The sequence below is a fragment of the Rutidosis leptorrhynchoides genome, chromosome 8 (assembly GCF_046630445.1).
Source record: "Rutidosis leptorrhynchoides isolate AG116_Rl617_1_P2 chromosome 8, CSIRO_AGI_Rlap_v1, whole genome shotgun sequence".
NCBI lineage: Eukaryota > Viridiplantae > Streptophyta > Magnoliopsida > Asterales > Asteraceae > Rutidosis > Rutidosis leptorrhynchoides.
The window spans coordinates 139277936-139302359 of NC_092340.1; the positions used below are offsets into that span (position 1 = coordinate 139277936).

General features: G+C 33.4%; 3 protein-coding genes across 4 annotated transcripts; 1 reads left to right on the forward strand and 2 right to left on the reverse strand.

Annotated features, from left to right (window-relative positions):
* The first annotated feature begins 691 nt into the window (after positions 1–691).
* LOC139862709 (thiosulfate sulfurtransferase 18-like) lies at positions 692–2417 on the forward strand. 2 transcript variants are annotated; one of them, XM_071851331.1, is made up of 5 exons: positions 692–796; positions 883–959; positions 1055–1125; positions 1915–1968; positions 2144–2417. In XM_071851331.1, the coding sequence occupies exons 2-5, from the start codon at positions 941–943 to the stop codon at positions 2297–2299; spliced, it is 300 nt and encodes a 99-aa protein (XP_071707432.1). In that variant the 5' UTR covers positions 692–796; positions 883–940; the 3' UTR covers positions 2300–2417. The 2 variants fall into 2 exon arrangements, with proteins under 2 accessions (XP_071707432.1, XP_071707434.1); XM_071851333.1 differs by lacking the exon at positions 1915–1968.
* A 5712-nt stretch (positions 2418–8129) lies between these two features.
* On the reverse strand, positions 8130–8603 carry LOC139863845 (uncharacterized). The gene is made up of 2 exons (XM_071852446.1): positions 8477–8603; positions 8130–8395 (listed from the first exon to the last, which is right to left on the reverse strand). The coding sequence occupies exons 1-2, from the start codon at positions 8601–8603 to the stop codon at positions 8130–8132; spliced, it is 393 nt and encodes a 130-aa protein (XP_071708547.1).
* Positions 8604–10242: 1639 nt separating this feature from the next.
* LOC139863846 (uncharacterized) lies at positions 10243–11531 on the reverse strand. The gene is made up of 2 exons (XM_071852447.1): positions 11486–11531; positions 10243–10904 (listed from the first exon to the last, which is right to left on the reverse strand). Exons 1-2 carry the CDS (start codon positions 11529–11531, stop codon positions 10243–10245), a joined length of 708 nt encoding a protein of 235 aa, XP_071708548.1.
* Positions 11532–24424: the final 12893 nt, after the last annotated feature.

The window sequence follows — 24424 nt, forward strand, 5'->3', positions numbered from 1 at the left end:
TTAATTATTAAATTTAAATAATTTTGAATAATTTGAATTAATTATTTTGAATTGAGTACGAGAAGGTATAAAAGTTAGGCAGAAGGAAACCAATTTTAAATTTATATTTTAATTTACAATTTTAAAGTAAAATGACAACCAATATTATCTCTTATGATTGGATGTGAATTGTTTAATATGCATTTTAGGTGTTTGATGAAATGTTCAGCTGACGAGTTTCTTAGTCGGACTTTGTGGTTCCACGGGTATTAAACTAAATGAATTTAGCATTTACGTTCACTTAATACTAAAACATATTATTAAACTATTTTGTTTAAACAAACCCGTGGTTCCACGGGTCATTTCACTAGTAATATTAATAATAATAATAATAATAATAATAATAATAATAATAATAATAATAATAATAATAAACTATGATATTCATAATAAAAAATAAAAAATATAAATATTTAATATTAACACAAATTTGTGGACCCACCAAAAAGACCAATAATCACCATATCTTGTTCCTGAATCATCATGCACCTTATATCCAAATCATACGGACTTTTTGGTACCAAAATTGTTTTTCATCATGAACACCATACCAACAAGAAGGTAGATAAACATCACTCAAATTTCATTGTTTTCACAAACATAAACAACTAATCACTAATCTTTTGTTATTATCGTATGCATCCTTACTGTTTCTATAATTTTTTTGTTGTAGCCCAGAATCGCAGATCGTCACTATTGATGTTTTAAAAGCTAACGATCTGCTTGGTAACAGCAACTATCGGTATCTCGATGTCAGGTGCTTTTTGGATGTTTCTAATTTTTATAATAAATATTTAAGTTAAATAATTTGTATAGTAAATTTATGAATTGGGGTGATCATAGGACTGAAGAAGAATTTAAGAAAGGTCATATTGATTTTAATGTCCTCAATATTGCATACATGTTCAATACCCCAGAAGGTAAGTTACTTATTTGTCCAGAGGCAATTTCGTTAATTATTTAAAATCTGTAGACATTAATAATTAACTAATTAAATTGTGTGGTTAAATTTCAGGCAGGGTGAAAAATCCTAACTTCATGGAACAAGTATTGCCAGTTTGTACCAAGGATGATCATCTGATTGTGGTAAATACTCCGTAACAAATAAGTTTCTTTGAATCCATATGTAAATAAGTTCTATTATTCTTAATATATATCATTGCTTTATATTGATTTGTTTTTCCATTTATAAATTAAATGTTAATATAATTTGATAAAACAATAATTAAGGCGGCAACAACAACAAAAACCAATCTCACAGAAGTGAGTATGGGAAGGTAAGATGTAACAATCATTCTAGAATAAGGACAAGTCATTTTTTTTTTACCCAGAATGAAACACTCCAAGAATAGATAAAGTCAGTGGCGATTCTGGAATGCAAACTCAATGGGGTCCTATACAATTTGAGTGATATATTGTAAAATTTTTTTTCTAAAGAATGACTATTGACTTTCATAATAATCACTAATTTTAAAAATATATGAGGTCATATCTATAAATTTAGTGGTGTCCTACAATATTTTATTAGTATTTTATACATATGTAAAAAAAAAAATTAACGGGGTCCTTTGACCCCACTTGCTTCCATATAGAGTCGCCATTGGATAAAGTCCTCCCACACAATGTTTTATGGATAGAGAGTTTACTTCCGAATGGGCATCTGACAAATAAGTAGGTTATAAAAAGAAAAGAAAAAGTGACGCCTTTGAAATGGTAGAAACAAATTTCCATGAGTTTTAAACCTAATGAAGTTCAATTTAGTCTCTAAGCAACAGTCAAGTCGCCAATAAATTATAATTACTACTTATATATATTTATTACTTGTATATATTTAATGTATACGTAGAGATAACTATAACTTTTTCTCACATGAAGGGTTGCCAATCAGGGGTCCGTTCTGTATATGCAACAACAGATATGCTTGAAGTAGTAAGTTTGTTATCTCTATGTGTTTCAAAGGGAAGAAAAAAAAAATTACCTGACACTAAGGCTTAAGAATAAATTATATTAATAATTATATAAATCAGTGATATATTATTTAAATTTAATTTTAATACTTATATTTAATTACTTTAAAATCGATAAAAATATGGCATTTGTGTAGGGATTTAAGCATGTATACAACATGGGAGGGGGATATCTTGCGTGGGTCCAGAATGAGCTGCCCGTGACACCCAATGAGACATCCAACGTGGCTACTGGGTCTGCAAGCCCTACAGTTTCTCTTCCTAAGCCCATTAATAATGCTAAAATGATTTAATGTGTGATTGATTATTCCTAAATTCAAATATGGAATGGAATGAACATGTAATAATATGAATATGAAATATGATAATGAATAGTGGATGTGAAAGTAATGCATGTCATATATGCATGAATATATTTTTTTCTTTCTTTCTTTTTCTTTTTACCGTCGATATCGACATCGAATGCTCTCATTTGTCACTCACACACGTGTTTGAACCTGAAATTTATCCAGAAAATATCATTTTCTTAGTTAATAAGCTATCTTTGGATGTTTAAAAGAGTGCGTATATATCATTCTTAATACTGCTTACCACTTGAGTAACAGAGTAGTGAAAGGTTGAGTTCTGCAGGAAAACTGGATGTCCTTGTTCAATCTTCACATGAGTTTTTTTATTACATATGCTACATAATTTTTTTATATGGCTAGAAGTCCGACTTTCTTTCTGAATCGACTAATCTCGATACGACTACCCACTTTGAAGGCAATGCGGAATCATCCCAGGTGAATGACTCATCACATTTTAATTTCTTTACACACGTTATTGAAAATTAAATAAAATTAAGTTTATTTTACGTGAGCTACATCAATAATGGATCTTTTTGAGACATAGTTAATTTTATACTATAATATTTGATATTTTGAAGAACAAACCATTTAGTATCATTTTTATGTGCAATTAAACCTTTAACATGTGAGGGATGGCGATGGGAGAAAAAAAAACCCATGACCCGCGGGTACCCGTGCTCATGACGGGCGGATATTTACAAAAAAATGTACCCGCGGTCATGGGACGGGTAAAATTATGTACCCGTTGGCGGATCGCCGCTGGTAAAACCAGACCCGTCGATCCGTGATGTCCGTTTGAGCTATCCGCGTGTATACCCATTTACCCGCATATATATACTTAATTATATAATATATAATTTACTTTTTTTTAATGTATTTTCATAATTATTCACGGATTTACCCGCGGGTAGTGGGTATCCGCAATTAAATATTAGTTAAGTGCATATTTTATAAACCCGCAGGTTTATCAGCGGATAGCGGGTACCCGCGGGTCACGAGTACGGGCAAAAAAATTTACCCGTTGGTGGGTAAACGGGTACCCGAAGGTAAGGAAAAAATTCTGGTGGGCTGGTCGCAAATATTAAGTATCTGTACCCATTACCTACAAAGTGCCATCCCTACACGTCATTATCCGCACCATATCCTTAAAATAAGCAGTTAGTGAAACAAGTTACACAAAATGAAGAACAAAACAATTATAATAAGCGCTACTAATGTTTTGTCAGGCTTCATCATCATTATCATATATATATATATATATATATATATATATATATATATATATATATATATATATATATATATATATATATATATATATATATATTGGTAAGATCAATGGGGAAGTAACCAATTGGGGGGAAACGGGGGTAAGCAGATTTTTTTTTTTTCGTTTTTTGAAAAAACTTTGTTCACGAACATTATAGATTGGATGAAAATATGAACATTTATAAAAGACACTTTGTGATAAATGTTTTTATTTTGGCGTGAAAACGGTCGAAGAAATAATATATAGCAATTATCGTGTTTTTTGAGCGTATTTTGAGGGTTTAAAAATTAGGGTTTAGATATAAGGGTTTAGATATAGGGTTTATATATTAGGGTTTAGAAATTTAGGGTTTATGGTTTAGATTTAGGATTTAGATTTAGTTTTTAACACGAACGGTTTAGAGTTTAGGGATTAGGGTTTAGTATTTTGGGTTTAGTCCATAAACCCAAAACTCTTAATCGGGCTAAATTTTGACAAAAAGTACTTCACAAAACATGAAAAAAAAAACGTTCGAAGATTAACATTCTTCACGATCAATATTATCTTGAATGTTATTATTGTCGATCGTTTTTTCGCCTAAATAATAACATTCATCACGAAGTGACTTTTTTAAATGTTCATATTTTATAGTGATCTTGATGTCTAAAAAAATTTTTGAAAAAAAAAGAAATTTTTTTTTGCTTCCCCTCATTTCCCCCCATTTGATTACTTTCCCGTTGATCATATATATATATATATATATATATATATATATTGAAGAAATCCAGAGAGAATTAAAGATGAGAGAGAAGATTGGTTCAATATGCACACAAATTGAGTCAACATGCACCTTAGTATGTGAGTTCTCTCTCCCACCTTTAGTTCTCTCTAGATCTTTACCACCACACACACACACACACACACACACACACACACACACACACATATATATATATATATATATATATATATATATATATATATATATATATGTGTGTGTGTGTGTGTGTGTGTGTGTGTGTGTGTGGGGGGGGGGGGTAAAGATCTAGAGAGAACTAAAGGTGGGAAAGAGAACTCACATACTAAGGTGCATATTGACTTAATTTGTGTGCATATTGAACCAATCTTCTCTCTCATCTTTAATTTTCTCTTGATTTATATATATATATATATATATATATATATATATATATATATATATATATATATATATATATATATATATATATTGAAGAAATCCAGAGAGAATTAAAGCTGAGAGAGAAGATTGGTTCAATATGCACACAAATTGAGTCAATATGCACCTTAGTATGTGAGTTCTCTCTCCCACCTTTAGTTCTCTCTAGATCTTTACCCCCCCCCCCCCCCCCTCACACACACACACACACACACACACACACACACACATATATATATATATATATATATATATATATATATATATATATATATATATATATGTATATATGTATATATGTATATATGTATATATGTATATATATATATATATATATATATATATATATATATATATATATATATATATATATATATATATATATATATATACAACAACAACAACAATAAATTCAATCCCACATAAGTGGGGTATGTGGGAGGTAAGATGTAGACAATCCTTCCCCTATTCAAGAATAAAGACAAGTCATTTCTCCACCCAGAGTGAAATACCCTCAAGAGTAGAGAAAGTCATCCCTCTCTTTATTCGACGGATAAAGAGATTGCTTTCGAGAGGACCTCCGGTCTTTACGTAGAAATTTAAAAAAAATAAAAATAAAAATACTAAAATAAAAATAATAATAGACGCCATGAAAATGGTAGAATCAAATTTCCATGAGTTTTAAATCCTGCCTGAAATTTAACTTTTATATAAGTGATTACAAGCAATTGTGAACCTTGAGAAGCAATTACTTTTGAGATTTAAGTATGTTATTTAAGGGAGGTGATTATCACACACTGCTTTTGACCCATATATACTTAATTATTTATTTTACCTTTAAATATAATTATAAAAATAATATAAGTTTAATTTACTAGATTAATTTAGAAGAATAACTGTAAATTTATGAGAAAAAAATATACATGGATCAAAAAGTGGTGTGAAAATCACATCCTATTTGACACTCCGTATGATATATACTCCTAGTTTACAATTGAAGTTTAGACGTTACTCCCTATTTGAAGTTTAGACTGTTACTCTCTATTTGAAGTTTAAACTATTACTCCCTATTTGATATGATATATAGTTTAGACGTTATGATATCTTCACAAAATTGTCTTATATTTAAATTACACTAACATCACGTTTTAATAAGGTTAGAAAATCTTCATATATATATATATATATTTCTTTTACTAATTCTAATGTCGCTATTAATAGATGAATACTATACTATATCATCCAAATGTCCAAGTGAGTAATCATGGTATTAATTATTACTAGTATATGTAGTTGATCAGTGCAAATCTTTAAAGGTGCGCTTCTCTTTTCCATACCTAACTTGTTACAAAGAGGCATATATTGATTTTAAGTCATACTTACGTTAAGATAAATTATTTATTAACTACTTTGATAGATACGTGTAAAAAGTGTAATAACCCACTAACTCATTTTAATGGTTCATCCAAGATCACTAACTAAATGTAAATAAATAAATAAATAAATAAATAAATAAATAATAAAACTAGATTTAATGCTAACTAATCGACCCCTAGAGTAGTAGTACAATACATTTGGCTTGTATGAGGCCAACCTAAGAGTTAAAAATACTAGTACACAATGCACGTGCGTTACACGTCTATGTTTACGGTTTGTGTCGTTTGATTGTGGCTTGTCAGCGACACTCGCTACCTGCCTTTAACAGGGTTCAAGTGTAACCATTTGCCGTAAGCAGTTTGTGTGAATGCAACTGTAATAGAGTGTGCATTAGTTTTTTAGGGAAAAGAAAAGAAACGAAAGCAATTGTTGATCACATTACATTCATATAATGAAACGTCAAATCTGCAAGTTTATCTTGTTCAACGCATGAACACGTGAACAATATTATTTTACTAAGAATGAAATGCATTGATGTATATCCCACAGTATAGTATAAAGTAAATCGAAGCCGTTGGAAGGGTGGAACAATAACAGATTTGACACCTGATATAGCCAACTGTTGCACCGTTTTATCAAATGTGGACTTCAGTTTGTCGCATCCATATTAGTTGCCATAAATAGGGTAGTAAATCGTTAGTACGGTGGAGGTACATAATTTTATGAAGAAAGGTAATTATTTTCATTATCTTACAAATTACCGTATAGAGCAGTAACTTGCCTGAGCCGCAAAGAAATGTGATTCCACGTTACCATAGAGATGTTGAACCTACACAGGAAGAGTGAGTTTAATTGTTATTTCAAGTTATGTTGCGGGAAGCGAAAGGTCGGCAAAGTCTGCAGGTTACACGAATGAAATATATGCTGTTGAGTTATGTAATAAAATTACGGGCCTATAAAGTAACTATCCCACAAACTCCGTTGTTACAACAATTATGAGAATCGCCAAATAAGTACAGTATACTGAGTAGCAGGTGTTCATACAGCCACTCACAAACATTCGTACATATCGATAACCTGAATGTCGTTTCACCAACACAAAGTCATGACAGGAAGGTCGATGTAAGTATGTGACCCCAAAAATAAAACATATGTTATAACGGGCACCAATTACTATTCCTAGATATGTGGCGACGTAAGTATCTACAAAAACACCCCATACAAAGAATATCACAACAATGAGTACGACCAATAGTATTAAGCAATAACATAAATCATATAAATAACCCTATAAATGGCTTACCTAAATGAGTACGACCAATCGTATTAAGCAATCACATAAATGTATAAATAACCCTATAAATGGCTTACCTAAATGTCCCTAGACAATCACAAACACACCTGCAATCTGTTAAGTAAGCGATGTTAACCTAACAAATGGTATGATAAGTAGCCGCATATAACGGGTGTTAATGTAAAATATTCTGTAACAAAAAATAAAGTAATGGTTTTTTTATCAGGGGTGTAGGCGTAACGTTATAAATTGTGATTGAGGTTGGAAAAAATTTTCTTGTAAACAACGTTTCTTGTGTGGTCCTTCAATCGCGCATCGGTGTCATTGACCATAACTATTTTAAGTCCATCGGGGTTAGTGACTCGTGATAGGGCGACGGATAGCTGTCCGTGGCTGAATACTGGCTTAGGTAGGTACAGTCCGACAAATTTTAGCGATTGGCCTTGACTTTTGTTTATCGTCATTGCATAACACGGTTTGACCGAAAATTGTATTCGCTGCATGACGAAAGGCCACTTTGATTGTGTCGAAGTCAAAACAATCCTCAGTATTATTACTGTATTCCCCATATGAGATCCTGTAATAATTCGTGCCTGGAGAACAAACTTATGAAAATCTGTTATGATTAGGCGTGTTCCTTTACACATGTCGTTGCTTGGATAGAGATTTTGCAGTAGCATTATTGGCTGCCTATTTTTAGCTTGAGCTTGTGATGAGGAACACCTGAAAAATTCATTTTATTTAAGAATTCGATTAGATACGATTGTTGCTGCTCAATGGCGTCGGTTGACCCCTTGCAAATTTCATCGGAGCTTTTAAATGTCATCGTCGACCCTTGGAGTTTTTTGAACATGTGTTTGTTAATCTGATCTGCGTCATCGTTTCTTAAGGGCAAAATAGCACTTTCGCGCAAATACTCTTCATCTTCTTGTCTCAGATTGAATTCTAGGAATATGCTATCAACAATGGCGTCAATGGGGGCATGTCAAGATTAAACAATGAATTCTGCGGGGATCTTTATCCAACTGGGTTCTTCCTCTCCATCTTTAGATAATGTGTGAATGTTGCCATCACCTACTGCTAGAACCCATTTATTGAAGGAGTGTTTCCAGCTATGAAGCTGACCCTCGAGAGTGTATTCGTTGACCCTCATAATGCGTGAGAGTGTATGGAGGTGACAATGTTTCCATAAGTCTGATATGTTAATGCAGGCTTGAACCACTTCTTGTCGTTTGCCTTTTAGTATTACGGGTAGTATCTAATTAAAGTTGCCCCCTAGTAAAATAGGCATACCGCCAAAGAGCTTCCCTCTGTTTGCATCATCCTTCGCACCTAAAATATCTCGCAAAGTCTTGTCTAATGCTTCGAAAGCGTACCGTTGAATCATTGGAGCTTCATCCCAGATTAGTAATGTGACTTGTTGCGTAAGTGCTGCCAAATGAGTTTTTTGTTTTATACTGCACATGCTATTTTCCGTTAGTTCCAGGGGGATGACGAATTTGCTGTGTGCAGTCTGCCCTCCGGATAAAAGCAATAAAGCGATCCCTGCATTTTTGTGTTGTGAGTGTTGGTATGGGTAGGGAAATGATACAACAAAATCTTAATATTTTTTTAACATAACTAACCAATCCAATAACAAAAACTCATTTTAAGAGCTACAATCTTTTTGATTTTATTTATATATAAACCTAATGTTGTCATAAACAATGTGATAATTAAAACGAAATATTAATAGTTTAAATTCTTTCATTTTCCTTTTTGACAAAAATCTATGTTTCAATTATGTTAATTTTTTATAATATTAAATTTAGCAAAGATATAGAGAGGAAACGTACCTGATGAAGCAGCTACAAGGACAATCATCTTCTCAGATCTTAATTTTATTAGTACGACTTTGTATAAAAATGTTTTCTAGTGCCTCCTAGGACATATAAGAAAAAAAAACCTCCTTGTTGTTATGTTATAGCTTTGATAACACGATCATAGATCGCGAGTTGTTCCGGATTTAGAGACCTGAAAAGAGTGTCATGTAAGGTTTTCATATCTTTTATATTGTAGTTTAATTCTTCTCTAATTAAACGATTGTTCAATTGGGTTAGAAGCGATGGGTCAGGTTGGGGGAGATCTGGGAAATCAACTAATGATTTTCCATTTTTATTCAAGATTCCTTGTATTTCCACCAAGCAATAATTCTTAATCTGACACTCACTTAAAATCAAATCTGGGAAGTTGTAGATTTTTCTTTTTTTATGTGGGATATCCTCTGATAAAGCTTCCCAGTTTAGTTCCCAAAGTTTGAGCGATCTAGTAACATTACAAAACAGTAACATGGTGACAAATAAATCCCGGAGTTGCGAACCTGACATCCATATTCTTGCTTCATTTATAGTCATTGTCCATTCTCTATCATCATTAACCAAACCATATTCAAAGCAAGCGTCTTTGAAGGTAGGGTGTAATGTATCATCTACTGTATGGAGTTCCTCAAAAGAGCAAGCACCTTTTACTATATTTAACAACATTCTTAGGTAGTAGCGTTCGCCTGAGGCAGGATTCTAGTAGACAATACGACCAATGCAGCTTCTAACCTTTCTAGGAGTCCACATTTTTGCCTCTTGACTCCATACGTAGTGTTTAGGAATTTTTTCGTATGTAAGGGTTCGGGCATTCTGATCGCGTGTGTTAAGATCAAACCATTGAGTAAACATTGTTTCTTTGATACTCTCTCTTTGTAGGAGAGTAGGGAGGTTTTTTGAATCGCGTAGTGTGATTGATTGTTGATTTGGTAGATATTAGGATAATTTAATGACAGATGGCTTAGAGAAGTGGATCTCATAAGAAAACAATCTCCAAACAGCTTCACATGGAGATAAATACCGAAAATCTAAATAATTCTTGATTACGTCAACGTCAATAACCTTTTCCACAGCTGAGCCACTGGTGGGAACCATATTTTCTTGTATAACTATTGTTGCTCGGTCTAGCCCTTTGTTTAAATACTTGAATAAGTATTTAATCGCGCGACATCTGTTACTCCACTCCACATTTATATGGGCGTTGTATTTCAGTAGGAGATATCTGTTGTATGGGACAACGAAACTGTGGTCAAGTGTACCATTATTATTTTTAACTTTGACTTCGTTGTTACGCTGCCTATAATTAGCGTATCCATCTTCATCGATTGTTGTTTCCGCATAATATGGCTTGGGGAAATGCTTTAAACATTGACCATCAATAATGCAAGGGGCGTCCTTGCGTCTTCCACCACAAGGGCCGTGTAACATGTAGTCATAGACTACTCTATACCCTTCCGGATCGTCTATTTGAGAAGTGATTTCGACAGATATGAGATCATCAATGTCGGCCGGTGTCTTGCATTTGTATGTATTTTTCAACCATATGAGCATATGCACATGAGGCCGTCCACGTTTTTGGAATTCAATGATGTATATATCTGAAAGAATAGAATTCCAAAAACAGCGTATTAACATATGTGTGATACGTGTCTAAGGGGAAAAACTTGTAATATTCATAAATTATACTCCTTTTTCAACCCAGGAACATCAACTATGTAAATTGCAAACAACCCAAAATGGGCAGTATTTACTTCAGTTTACTATCATTTCACACGGAAATAAGCAGACATTCTAGTATAAGTGTAAAAAAAATAAAAAATACTAATATGTTGTTACGTGTTGCATGACGCATTTACAGTCCAAAAAATAATCACCAAAGCCTAAAAACTTGTAATTTTCATAAATTAGAAGCCTATTTCTACCCAGCAACATTAACTATGATTTTTACAAACGGGATGCAATGGTCATTATTAACTTCGTTTCACTATTGTTTTAAACGGAGCTGAACAACAGAAGACTTTAGGAAAATATAATGTTTGTTTTGACCTGCGTTTTCCGCTGACTCGCACAGGTTGACACAGTTTACGACTAACCACGTTTCTACTAATTTTATTGGCAGAAATAAAAGGTAACTATAATTTTCGATAACCTAATATGTGTAAAGCTAGGGATTTAGTACCTGCTTCACATGTGCCAAATATGTGAGCTTTCATTATATCAGCCATCAAACCATCCAATTTATGTTTGAATAATCTTGCAACAATCTCAGGGCGATCTGGTGCTTTCTGACCCTCGATATATCATATCATGGAATCAATTTCGGGCCATTTGGATTAGAAGTGAAGGTGATGAATAAATCTGTATTATCATATTCAGGGCATAAAGCCATCACATCTTGGTAGTTTTGGACCATATATCGTGGACTACCTGTATGCGACTGATATTGCTCGAATCACACATATTTATCATCGCAATATATGTATCTATTCGTTTAGATTGAAGAGTTTAGTGATTGAAAATGATGGTTTGTTGATAAGAATATGGTTCGAGGCAATGATAGTGTAAAAGTCCAAAATGGTGCAAACGAATCAAGACTTGAGCCAAAAGATTGAACCAAGTAAAAATTGAAGAAAATGTTTAATGCTGATGAAATGCGCCTCACCACATTATAAATGCGCCTCATTTTTCCAAAAAATGCGGCTCACCAAAAAAGGAAATGCGGCGCACTTTTAGCACAATTTCCACCCTCTCAAAGTCAGTAAGTTTTACGCATAAAGAAATGAGGCGCACCTTCAAGGGAATGCGAAGAATTTTTTTAGTAAATGCAGCGCACCTCTAAGCAAATGCAGAACATTTTATTGGTAAATGCGGCGCATCTATATGTAAATGCAGAGCATCTGTCGCTGAACAACCCAGATTTTCAGCCGACCTATAAAGGCATATTTTGGGGGTTTTGATGAGGAGAGCGGCAATTGGGGTCCGAAATGGAACCCTAAAAGGGTCCATTTCATGGTTCTGTAAGGATCAAGGCTCAATTTAAGATCCAAGTAGAAGACCCATGAAAGTATAAGCTAGAATTCCATCATCCATTCAATTTCTTGTAATTTCCTTTCTATTTTGGTACCAGTTCTCCATTTTGATTGTAATGATGAATGCTTGTTATTTCTTCAATTTTATTATTGTTTATCTTATGATGTTTGCTTAAATTTGTTTGTGTTCACTTGATTATGAAACTCAATGCTTGGACTTTGCCCTAATCTATGAAATTGATATTTGAATGAGTGTTAATTATTGTGTTTGGTTGAAGACCCATTGCCATGATTGTTTTAAGATTTTTTTTTGATTACATAGATTGTTAAACTATCTTAGTGATTTGATTTGTTATACAATTTGTGCTTTAACACCAATTGGTGATTAAGAAAATTAATATTGGGGATTTCAAGTGATTGTATCTTTAATTTAATTGGTTTTCAAATGGGTTTTTAGTCAACATGGAAGTGTTAGTTATTTTAAGCGATTGTTGTGATTAAGAATGTTAAGTGATTTTAATTCAAGACCAAGTGTCAATGATTTCACTCAACATAGTTTTAATCTTTTGAAGTGAGTCTACGTGAGATGAACTTTAATTGATTGAGGTTTTATAAAGATTGAAGAATCAGAATGAAACCATATGTTTTGGACATTGATATTTAACTAAGTGTAAAAGGCGAATCCATGTCAAAGAGTGGATCAATCAAGTGGATACATTTTTCTCTTATTTGATAATCTCTCTTAGTTTAATATTAGTCTAATCAAAACTTTCTTAAAACCCCCAAACTATGGAACTTGGACTTGCTATTAGCTTTACTATATGATTAGGACTAGTTGCCTATTTGTGTGATAATTGTTTAGTAGTATTTTTTTGTTTAAATTTAAAGATAGTGTATAAATCACACATCAACTTTTTGGCGTCGCTGCCGAGGAGTGATTTCTAATTGGATTTTGAAATATTTGCTAGTAGTTGTTCGATCCTTTGGTAATAATTATATTATTGCAAAAGTAACTTTTTATTGTATTTTCTTGTGTTCGGAGAAACGTTTGTTTGTTTTTGTTGTGATTAAGCTAGATGGCAGAGCATGATGCTTTGTATGAGTACTTGATGTCAAGAACCATGAATGATGATCTATAATTGATGAAGACTCAAATCATACGGATATGAATGGTGATTATTTGGGCATGAATTATGACAATGGTTATATGGGCATGAACAATGAGTATGAGGGCATGAACGATGATAATGGTTATTCGGGCAACAATGGTGATTATTTTGGTATGAATGATGGTTATGGGTATATGAATGATGGTTACATGGGTATGAATGATAATGGGTATGTGGATTTAGTTCAAGCCAATGGTGAGCCAGATGAGTATTGTGGTGCTTTTGTCGAATGTTATCAAGACGGGTTTATGATGATAGTTACATGAATGATTTCACCCCCATTGATCAGCCTTGTAATAATGGTACTATTTCTATTTTTGACTTTATGAGTCAACCAATGGGCTATTGTTATGAGGAGGATAACTCGACATGGGATTCTTCTCACCTTGAATATAAGGATCAACAACAAGAGGAGGTGGATCCACACTTACAAGAGTTATTCTCCAACTTTATGAGTATTCATTTTGACAGAATCGAGGCTCTTAAACAAGAAAGACAAGATTTGAAAGAGATTTTAACTACTTAACAAGAAGCTATCCAACACTTAGAGAACACCATAAATTCAATGCTTCAATTGGTTGAAGAATGAGCTAATCCCTATATACCCGAAGTGGAGTTTGATGCGCATACCATCTTTTCACCACCTACCGCCCCTGTAGTCTCCCCTTCACGATCAAGTAATTGGTTCTTTTATGATTATGATGATGATGTAAGCTTTTATTCTAAGATCGAATGGTGGAGATTGCACAGGTAGCCGAATCTTTGATAAGCAATGATGAAGAAAAGGGTGAAGATGATGATAAGGATAATGATGAAGGTGAAGATGATGGTAAAGACAATGAGGAAGATTATGAAGATGATGAAGTACATGTTGAGAAGATTGAAACTTTACCAACACTCGACACTTTTAAAATTTATGATGACTTACTTGGTGTTGGTAAGTATGATAGTGATGATGATAGTGAAGAAGATGAGGGTGATGAAGAAGTTGTGGAAACTTTGCTAACGCCGAATATTTTTATAACTTTTGATAACCCACTCGGGTTTGGTGAAGATGATAGTGAATATGATGATGATGAAGGAGATGAGGTTGCGAATATCATACCCGAAACTTTTAAAGTATACAACAATCCTCTCTGGTATGATATTGATGTTATTAAAGAGGTTTTGCAACTCGAGGTTGATGATCCATTTTGGTGTGTGCCAACTAAAAAATACACCTCTTGTTCGAAATCGTTTTTGGAAAACAGTCAATTGTTGACTGGGTGGACTTTATCTTCTCCATGCAAATGGGAAAGATTACTCTTAATTTCTTATATATCACCCGATGGGTTAACGATTGGCTCACTTTACTTATTCATGGAACTTTTTCTACTGATTTCACATGCCGTCCGATAAAGTGTGGGGGAGGACCACACCGATGAGGAAATTGAGAAGACGGGATCGAGTCGAGATAAAGACTCGTTAATAAAAATTAAAGCTAAAGGAAGTTTGGCGATGTGGATATGTTAGGACAATTTCATGCAATTCAAAAAGTACTTGTGGAAATGGCATATGTTCTCTGGTACCTTTGATTCTCCAACTCTTTATTTTGTCCTCTCGAATTTATTATTTTATTTCGATTTCATGTAATGAGGGCATTACATGATCTCAAGTGTGAGGGAGAGATAAATTCTCGTGGACTTATTCTTAAATAAAATTATAACCTAATTTTAAAAAATTTCCAAGTGTTTTATTGAATTGTTGAAAATTTTTGGTCAAATTAAGCCATAACTTACCTTTGAGGATGAATCCAACCATCCATTAAGGAAGTCAAGTCTTTCCTATGTTGGTCAAGTTGAAATAGCATTCTCCTTAAACTATTTCAATTTCTACCTTCATCATTTCACGATGAAATGTTACTTATGAGGAGATTGGGTCTTGAACCCAAACAAAACCAAAACTAAGTGTTAAAGTTTCAAACCTTAACACTTTAGGATGATTCAAGACCATCCACTAAGGAAGTAAAGTCTTCCGAATCTTGTTTACTTGGTGCAGTTTTCCTCTTTCCACTATTATGATGATATGCGATCTCTTCGTGATAGCCTGTTTCTCTATACAGAAATAGCAAAGGGTATTGCAACGCCATAAATAGTTGATGAAGTTTTGATATTCTTTTTGGTGCGCTGCTCATTGTTTGGACGTGAAGAGGTACACTGACCAAAGTTGCTAGTGATTAATGCCGCCACTTCAACAACATTAGGCGCATTATACTGTCGTGTGTTTGTAATCTTAGCAAGAAAATGTAGATCACAATCTGCTGATGTATTGTTAGTAGACCAATCGCATTCCATACGAAATGCTTGTGCGACAACAATGAATTCATTTAGCTCGTCTAGATCCTATCTGGGAGCTGCACCTAGAAAAGCCTACATGCGATTGCGCACTTCATTATGCGTATTTTAAAAGTAAAGTTGTGCATACCTTGGTGGCCCTCCTTCCTCTGGTAGAAGTGAACCAATTTTGTGATACGTTTGACCACTTATTCTAAAGGTGTATGGTTCTCGACCGCGGTTGACAGAGTGGTCTATTTTGGCCCCAAACGATGTAAAAGAAAACATGCTATTGTAGATCCTGATCTTTTTGCGGAATTTTTATGTCGAAGGTTCACTGTAATCGAGTAACATTTTCAAAAGAGGAGGGACAAGCATGAGTTTTAGTAGCATAAGTTACCATTTTTGCAACACAGCGAGAATGAAGGGGTTGTGGTTTTTTTGGCTTGTTATTCCTCTCTTGAAACCACATTGTAGCGTTGCAAGATGGACATTTATATGTTGGATAACCATGATTATGGTAAGATACATGTGCACCTAGAAAATTAAGGCCGCAGAGAGTTAACTTATGAAAAAAAAATATTGTAAGGAAAAACAATATGTTTTATAATTTCGAACAATATGGAAATGGAAGTAGTTTGCTGTAAGTCCCTTTTTAAACCAATAGTGTTGTGTAAGCAATTTAAAAAGGAAGAAATTACTTGAAGAGTAGAATACAAACACTGTGATTGTCTTTTTACGACGATTGGTCTGGGTACACATTGTCTGAAACAAATAAAGTTAACTGAGAGAAAAGTAAGTGGTGCCCGGAGAAGGGAAATATTTTTTAAAAGGGCACTTTCCTATCCTTGCAGTTGGAGCCGGTGGTATCTCAAGTTTCACGTCATCACCTGCGGGAATAACTTGACTATTAGCTCACCTAATGTGATTGCTGATCAAACCAAAATCGTTAAGTGTAATTTAGATCTTGATTTGAGTGCTAGATTAGTGGAAAAGAGTGGATCGAATGTTTTATCTACAATAACTGTTCAAACCCCGATTTGAAATCTGGATTTCAAGGGCGTAAAACAATCGATGGGATTAACCTTAGTCGATCGGGATCAAATAAGTTAATATCTTAGAGAGAAGACTAACTCCAATATCGACCAGAATCTTTATCGGAGCTGAGTTATTGACTGGAGAAATGTTATCGTAACTAATTTGAGCAGAGTAACGTTAATGCATACAGTGTTTTTGAATAATTGATCTTGTTCGTGTATTTATCGGTGTTATGACTGAATGATGACGTGGCACATGTCCCTTTCATGGTTATAACAAACTTCGCTAATCCTGAGGGCTGACGTGGCACATGTCCCTTTCATGGGAGTAACAAACATATCCTAATAAACTTTCCTAGATTCGTGGGCTGACGTGGCGTGCAGCCTATTTGTGTCTTTGTTTCGGGATCATGTGCTTGTTCCGGGACGGTGTGCTTGTTCCGGGATGGTGTTATTGTTCCTGAACAAAGTGCTTGTCCCGGGACTGGACACCTGAGTTGGAAAGACATGGTAACTCTGAGAGAGTGGTGGATCCGTCTAGCGTGTTACGGATGAACGTCTTGCTCTTGTTCTGGTAAAAGGATTATTCCTGATGTTTATTTCAAGTGTTTCTTCACGGTATCGTTATAACCTGGCAAGATTGTAACTGGTTCATAAGTAACATTGTAAAGATTGTCACGTACCCGATGTACATGGTTTAGCAGGCCTTTTTATGTGATGGTATGGTTCCTAACTTCTTAATGCTTTGTACCCGGCTAAGTGATGCCGGTAGCCTGCATACTTGTCTGGGTAGGATGAGTTTTATGTAGCGTCCCGAATAGCCTTTGTCCGGTACGCTTCTTCCCGGATGTGTACGTAAGTAACCTTCTGATCAGGTTACTAAAGTAGGGCCGGAAAGATGTTCTTTGCCCGAGATGGTTAACGCCGGGTATACTCTAGGCGGAGTGCTACTAATAGTGTGCCTTTCTGAGACGGATCATTATGCGTATCATCAACTGCCAAACAACATTGATGGTTGACAAATCTAATATGTTTGGATTAAAAACGGGGTAACTGAATGTATCTCGAATGGTTCATTTAATTTGAGACCACAATATGTCTGTTTTTTGCCATAACGCCTAATTGTTGTTGATGATTGTATCGATATAGGGCCACTTAGTAATTGTGAAAGGTCTAGGTCTTGCTGGTACCTGCTGATAAGATGGGGCAAAAATCAAACCTATATAATGCAAATAAATTATTTCAAGGTGTCAGTGATGGAAGGCATACCTGTGGAGATGTTGGCAGAGGTGGATGTTGTTTATATTGCAGCCCTGAGAGATGAAGGAGTCCCATGATGGACCAAATCACTTATATGAATTTTCAAGTTAATAACTTGAGGAGTTTTTTCATATTCCCACACCTTTCATATTTCCAAAACCATTTAATACCACATGGGTTGTGTATAGGTTGAGTAGATGGAATATTAATAGTTGGAGAAGGGAAACATGAAGGAATCCCACAGTTAATAGACATAGTAACAATTGTTCTTAAAAAGGGAAAAATAAATATGTATCTATCTATATATACATGTGTATATATAGATATGTGTGGAGAATAACAATGGCATGTAGTATTATATGGGAGACCAAGAAACATCATGAAACAGCACAATCTGATGATAACAACGAATATGTAAGGAAAAAATAACCACCATTGCACAAACATAAGCACATGAAAAGTACTTAAAATTATGTGAAACTTTCAAAACCATAAGTCATTTAAGTATAAGTTGTAGCAAAAACGAAACGGAAACAACAAAAGACAAAATATTGTTTAAGAACCTAACTTTACAAAGTTATAACTGAATAGGTCGAGTTATTTATTTATGTAGCCAGATGACTATTTCCCATTTCACTTGACGGCGTTAGCATCGTTGTTATCATGACTAACCTCTTTGTCGTCTTCTGAGTCACTTGTAACAATAATCCTGTAGCGCATGACAATGGTGTATGTAAGAACCACGCATCCCAATGCATGATAAAAACATAATATATACCAATTTCATGTGTGTGTGTGTGTGTGTGTATGTCTGAACACACACACACACACATACACATATATATATATATGTGTGTGTGTGTATATATGTGTGTGTATATGTATATATATGTATATATATGTATATATATGTATATATATGTATATATATATGTATACATATATATATATATATATATATATATATATATATATATATATATATATATATATATATATATATATATATATATATATATATATATATATATATATATATATATATATATATATATATATATATATGCGTGTGTGGGTGTGTGTGTGTGCTAAATATGGATATACATATATGGGATACATGGATAGCTATGTAGGTGCAGTAAATAGTAGCTTACTTGTGTTGATTTGCACGCTCTAATTTATTTGTTGGAGTAGGTACATCGATGGATCACTTTTGGTCCTTTGGTGTTGAAGACGATGTACTTCTCACTTTCCCAGATTGCACAGTGGGTGCATCTACGACTGATGGCTCAACATTTGCTGCTGGAGTGGTTTCGTGGACACTTTCTTCCGTATACACTTTAATACAGTTGAAGCTTTCATGGGGACCATGTTCATAGAATGAGTTTTCCTTTAACAGGAGCACTTGTGTAGTGTTGAGCAGATTGGCAAGTGCGTTAGGCAAACAGTGTTGCAGGAATCCTGTTTAGAGATACAGTTGTAGTTTAGCGATAAGTCAATAGTAGTGAGTTATTTAAAAGATGAAACTAACCTGATCCAGCTCAACCAACAAACAATTTAATGTGGTGTTGGTTAACTGTTTTGTGGTGTCGTCAAACAGCACAGCGACAGTCTCCGCTGACTCATCTCTGACGTCAAACTGGATTTTGAACCAGCAAAAGTACAACTAACATGAAACCTGGAATGCTAGGAAAATAGGTATTCATGGAGAAACTGTTGAGTAATAATCAACAATAGGACAACCCTTGTGTAGTAAATACCTTGTGATTGGTTCTGGGACAATTTCTTCGCAAGATTCGCACCAGAAATGCCTAAATTTCCTAACGGTGCCCTGATTTTCCTTATAAATGCTGCAACTATTGTATTACCAACTATTCTTCATAAGAATGTGTGTAAGCTCCACTTTACATTTGAACACATTAGTCTGTTAACTGAAGGAGTAAAAGGGTTTGCATCACATGAGATGAGTGGGTTACTTGTAAATAGTAAAAGGGTTTGCATCACATGAGATGAGTGGGTTACTTGTATGTAGAAGCTAAGTAAGAAGGTATTACGACACTTACGAAGTTGTTCTTCCTTTTGCGAACCATCTCTAGAAGTTCAAAAAGAGTTCCTTCCTTGGGTGCCAGGAAATGGTGAAACATCGAAGAATCTGCTGAGTCCTCAGGAAATTCCATGCCACTACAAAAGCAGAAAAGGTGTGTTTTAGTAACATGGTAAGAAGCGTTATATAAATACTATGGCCATATATGAAGGGGTACCACACCCGACTTTCTCAATGAAGGAGTAGAGGGTTGCTATTCGAACGTAATCCATAATGAGAGTAGATGATGAGCTTGAAAGGGAAAGTGGGCCTGCAAAGTAAATAGGACATGGTTGGTTACTTGTTACATAGATGTTGTTAATAGAGTCTTAGTAGATGGGTGGCGAACCGTAGTGGTTCTTTTTTGAAATGTCCCATTCATATTGATTATAAACGTTCCATATTAATTGATTTCGTCGCGAGGTTTTGACCTCTTTATGAGACGTTTTTCAAAGACTGCATTCATTTTTAAAACAACCATAACCTTTATTTTATCTATAAAGGTTTAAAAATCATTACGTAGATTATCAAATAATGATAATCTAAAATATATCGTTTACACACGACCATTACATAATGGTTTACAATAAGAATATATTATATCAAAAATAAGTTTCTTGAATGCAGTTTTTACATAATATCAAACAAGCATGGACTCCAAATCTTGTCCTTATTTTAGTATGCAACAGCGAAAGCTCTTAATAATCACCTGAGAATAAACATGCTTAAAAGGTCAACAAAAATGTTGGTGAGTTATAGGTTTAACCTATATATTATCAAATCATAATAATAGACCATAAGATTTCATATTTCAATATACATCTCATACATAGAGATAAAAATCATTCATATGGTGAACACCTGGTAACCGACATTAACAAGATGCATATAAGAATATCCCCTATCATTCCGGGAAATCCATCGGACATGATAAAACAACATCGAAGTACTAAAGCATCCGCAACCATGGATGGGGTTCGTTAGGCCTAATAGATCTATCTTTAGGATTCGTGTCAATTAGTAGATCGGTTTACTAATTCTTAGGTTACCAAGCAAAAAGGGGCATATTCGGCTTCAATCATTCACACTTATAATGTAGTTTCATTTACTTGTGTCTATTTCATAAAACATTTATAAAACTGCATGTATTCTCATCCCAAAATATTATATTTTAAAAGTGGGACTATAACTCACTTTCACAGATTTTTACTTCGTCAGGAAGTAAGACTTGGCCACTGGTCGATTCACGAACCTATAACAAATATGTACATATATATCAAAGTATGTTCAAAATATATTTACAACATTTTTAATACATTTTACTGTTTTAAGTTTATTAAGTCAGCTGTCCTCGTTAGTAACCTACAACTAGTTGTCCATAGTTAGATGTACAGAAATAAATTGATATATATTATCTTAAATCAATCCACGACCCAGTGTATACACGTCTCAGGCTAGATCACAACTCAAAGTATATATATTTTTGGAATCAACTTCAACCCTGTATAGCTAACTCCAACATTACTGCATATAGAGTGTTTATGGTTGTTCCAAATAATATATATATATATATATATATGGGTAGATATGATATGTCAAAACATTTGAATACGTGTCTATGGTATCCCAAGATTACATAATATATTAGAATACATGTATAATACAATATAAGTTAGCTAGGATATGATTTGTATAGAATTGTTACAATATTTCCCGTAGCTACAACAATCAAAAAATATCCAATCTTGTTTTACCCATAACTTCTTCGTTTTAAATCCGTTTTGAGTGAATCAAATTGCTATGGTTTCATATAGAACTCTATTTTATGAATCTAAACAGAAAAAGTGCAGGTTTATAGTCGGAAATATAAGTTATAAGTCATTTTTCTAAGAGGTTGTCATTTCAGTCGAAAGAACGACGTCTTGATGACCATTTTGAAAAACATACTTCCACTTTGAGATTAACCATGATTTTTGGATATAGTTTCATGTTCATAAGAAAAATCATTTTCCCAGAAGAACAACTTTTAAATCAAAGTTTATCATAGTTTTTAATTAACAAATCCAAAACAGCCCGCGGTGTTACTACGACGGCGTATGTCCGGTTTTACGGTGTTTTTCGTGTTTCCAGGTTTTAAATCATTAAGTTAGCATATCATATAGATATAGAACATGTGTTTAGTTGATATTAAAAGTCAAGTTAGAAGGATTAACTTTTTTTTGTGAACAAGTTTAGAATTAACTAAACTATGTTCTAGTGATTTCAAGTTTAAACCTTCGAATAAGGTAGTTTTATATATATGAATCGAATGATGTTATGAACATCATTACTACCTCAGGTTTTGTGGATAAACCTACTGGAAATAATAAAAATAGATCTAGCTTCAAAGAATCCTTGGATGGCTTGAAAGTTCTTGAAGCAGAATCATGACACGAAAACAAGTTCAAGTAAGATTTCCACTCGAAATAAGATTTTATAGTTATAGAAATTGAATCAAAGTTTAAATATGAGTATTACCTTATATTAGAAAGATATCTTACTGTAAATAAGAAAGATTTATTGAGGTTGGATGATCACTTTACAAGATTGGAAGTAAGCTAGCAAACTTGGAAGTATTCTTGATTTTTATGAAACTAGAACTTATAGAATTTATGAAGAACACTTAGAACTTGAAGATAGAACTTGAGAGAGATCAATTAGATGAAGAAAATTGAAGAATGAAAGTGTTTGTAGGTGTTTTTGGTCGTTAGTATATGGATTAGATATAAAGGATGTGTAATTTTGTTTACATGTAAATAAGTCATGAATGATTACTAATATTTTTGTAATTTTATGAGATATTTCATGCTAGTTGCCAAATGATGGTTCCCACATGTGTTAGGCGACTCACATGGGCTGTTAAGAGCTGATCATTGGAGTGTATATATCAATAGTACATACATCTAAAAGCTGTATATTGTACGAGTACGAATACGGGTGCATACGAGTAGAATTGTTGATGAAACTGAACGAGGATGTAATTGTAAGCATTTTTATTAAGTAGAAGTATTTTGATAAGTGTGTTGAAGTCTTTCAAAAGTGTATTAAAACATATTAAAACACTACATGTATATACATTTTAACTGAGTCGTTAAGTCATCGTTAGTCGTTACATGTAAATGTTGTTTTGAAACCTTTAAGTTAACGATCTCATTTAATGTTGTTAACCCATTGTTTATTATATCTAATGAGATGTTAAATTATTACATTATCAAGATATTATGATGTATGAATATATCTTAATATGATATATATACATTAAAATGTCGTTACAACGATAATCGTTACATATATGCCTCGTTTCAAAATTCTTAAGTTAGTAGTCTTGTTTTACAAATGTAGTTCATTGTTAACATACTTAATGATATATATAATTATCATTTTATCATGTTAAATATAGTGTAACAATATCTTAATATGATACATATGTATTTTGTAAGACGTTATAATAACGATAATCGTTATATATATCGTTTCGAGTTTCTTAACTTAGTAGTCTCTTTTTTATGTATATAACTCATTGTTAATATACTTATGGAGATACTTACTTATCATAATATCATGTTAACTATATGTATATCCATATATATATATATATATATATATATATATATATATATATATATATATATATATATATATATATATATATATATATATATATATATATATATATATATATCGTCATGTCGTTTTTACAAGTTTTAACGTTCGTGAATCGCCGGTCAACTTGGGTGGTCAATTGTCTACATGAAACTCATTTCAAATAATCAAGTCTTAACAAGTTTGATTGCTTAACATGTTGGAAACATTTAATCATGCAAATATAGTTTTTAATTAATATATAATCATGGAAAAGTTCGGGTCACTACAGTACCTACCAGTTAAATAAATTTCGTCCCGAAATTTTAAGCTGTTGAAGGTGTTGACGCATCTTCTGGAAATAGGTGAGGGTATTTCAGCTTCATCTGATCTTTACCCTCCCTGGTGAATTCGGGTCCTCTACGAGCATTCCATCGAACCTTAACAATTGGTATCTTGTTTTGCTTAAGTCTTTTAACCTCACGATCCATTATTTAGACGGGTTCTTCAATGAATTGAAGTTTTTCGTTAATTGTAATCTCGTTTAATGGAATGGTGAGATCTTCTTTAGCAAAAAATTTCTTCAAATTCGAGACATGAAAAGTAT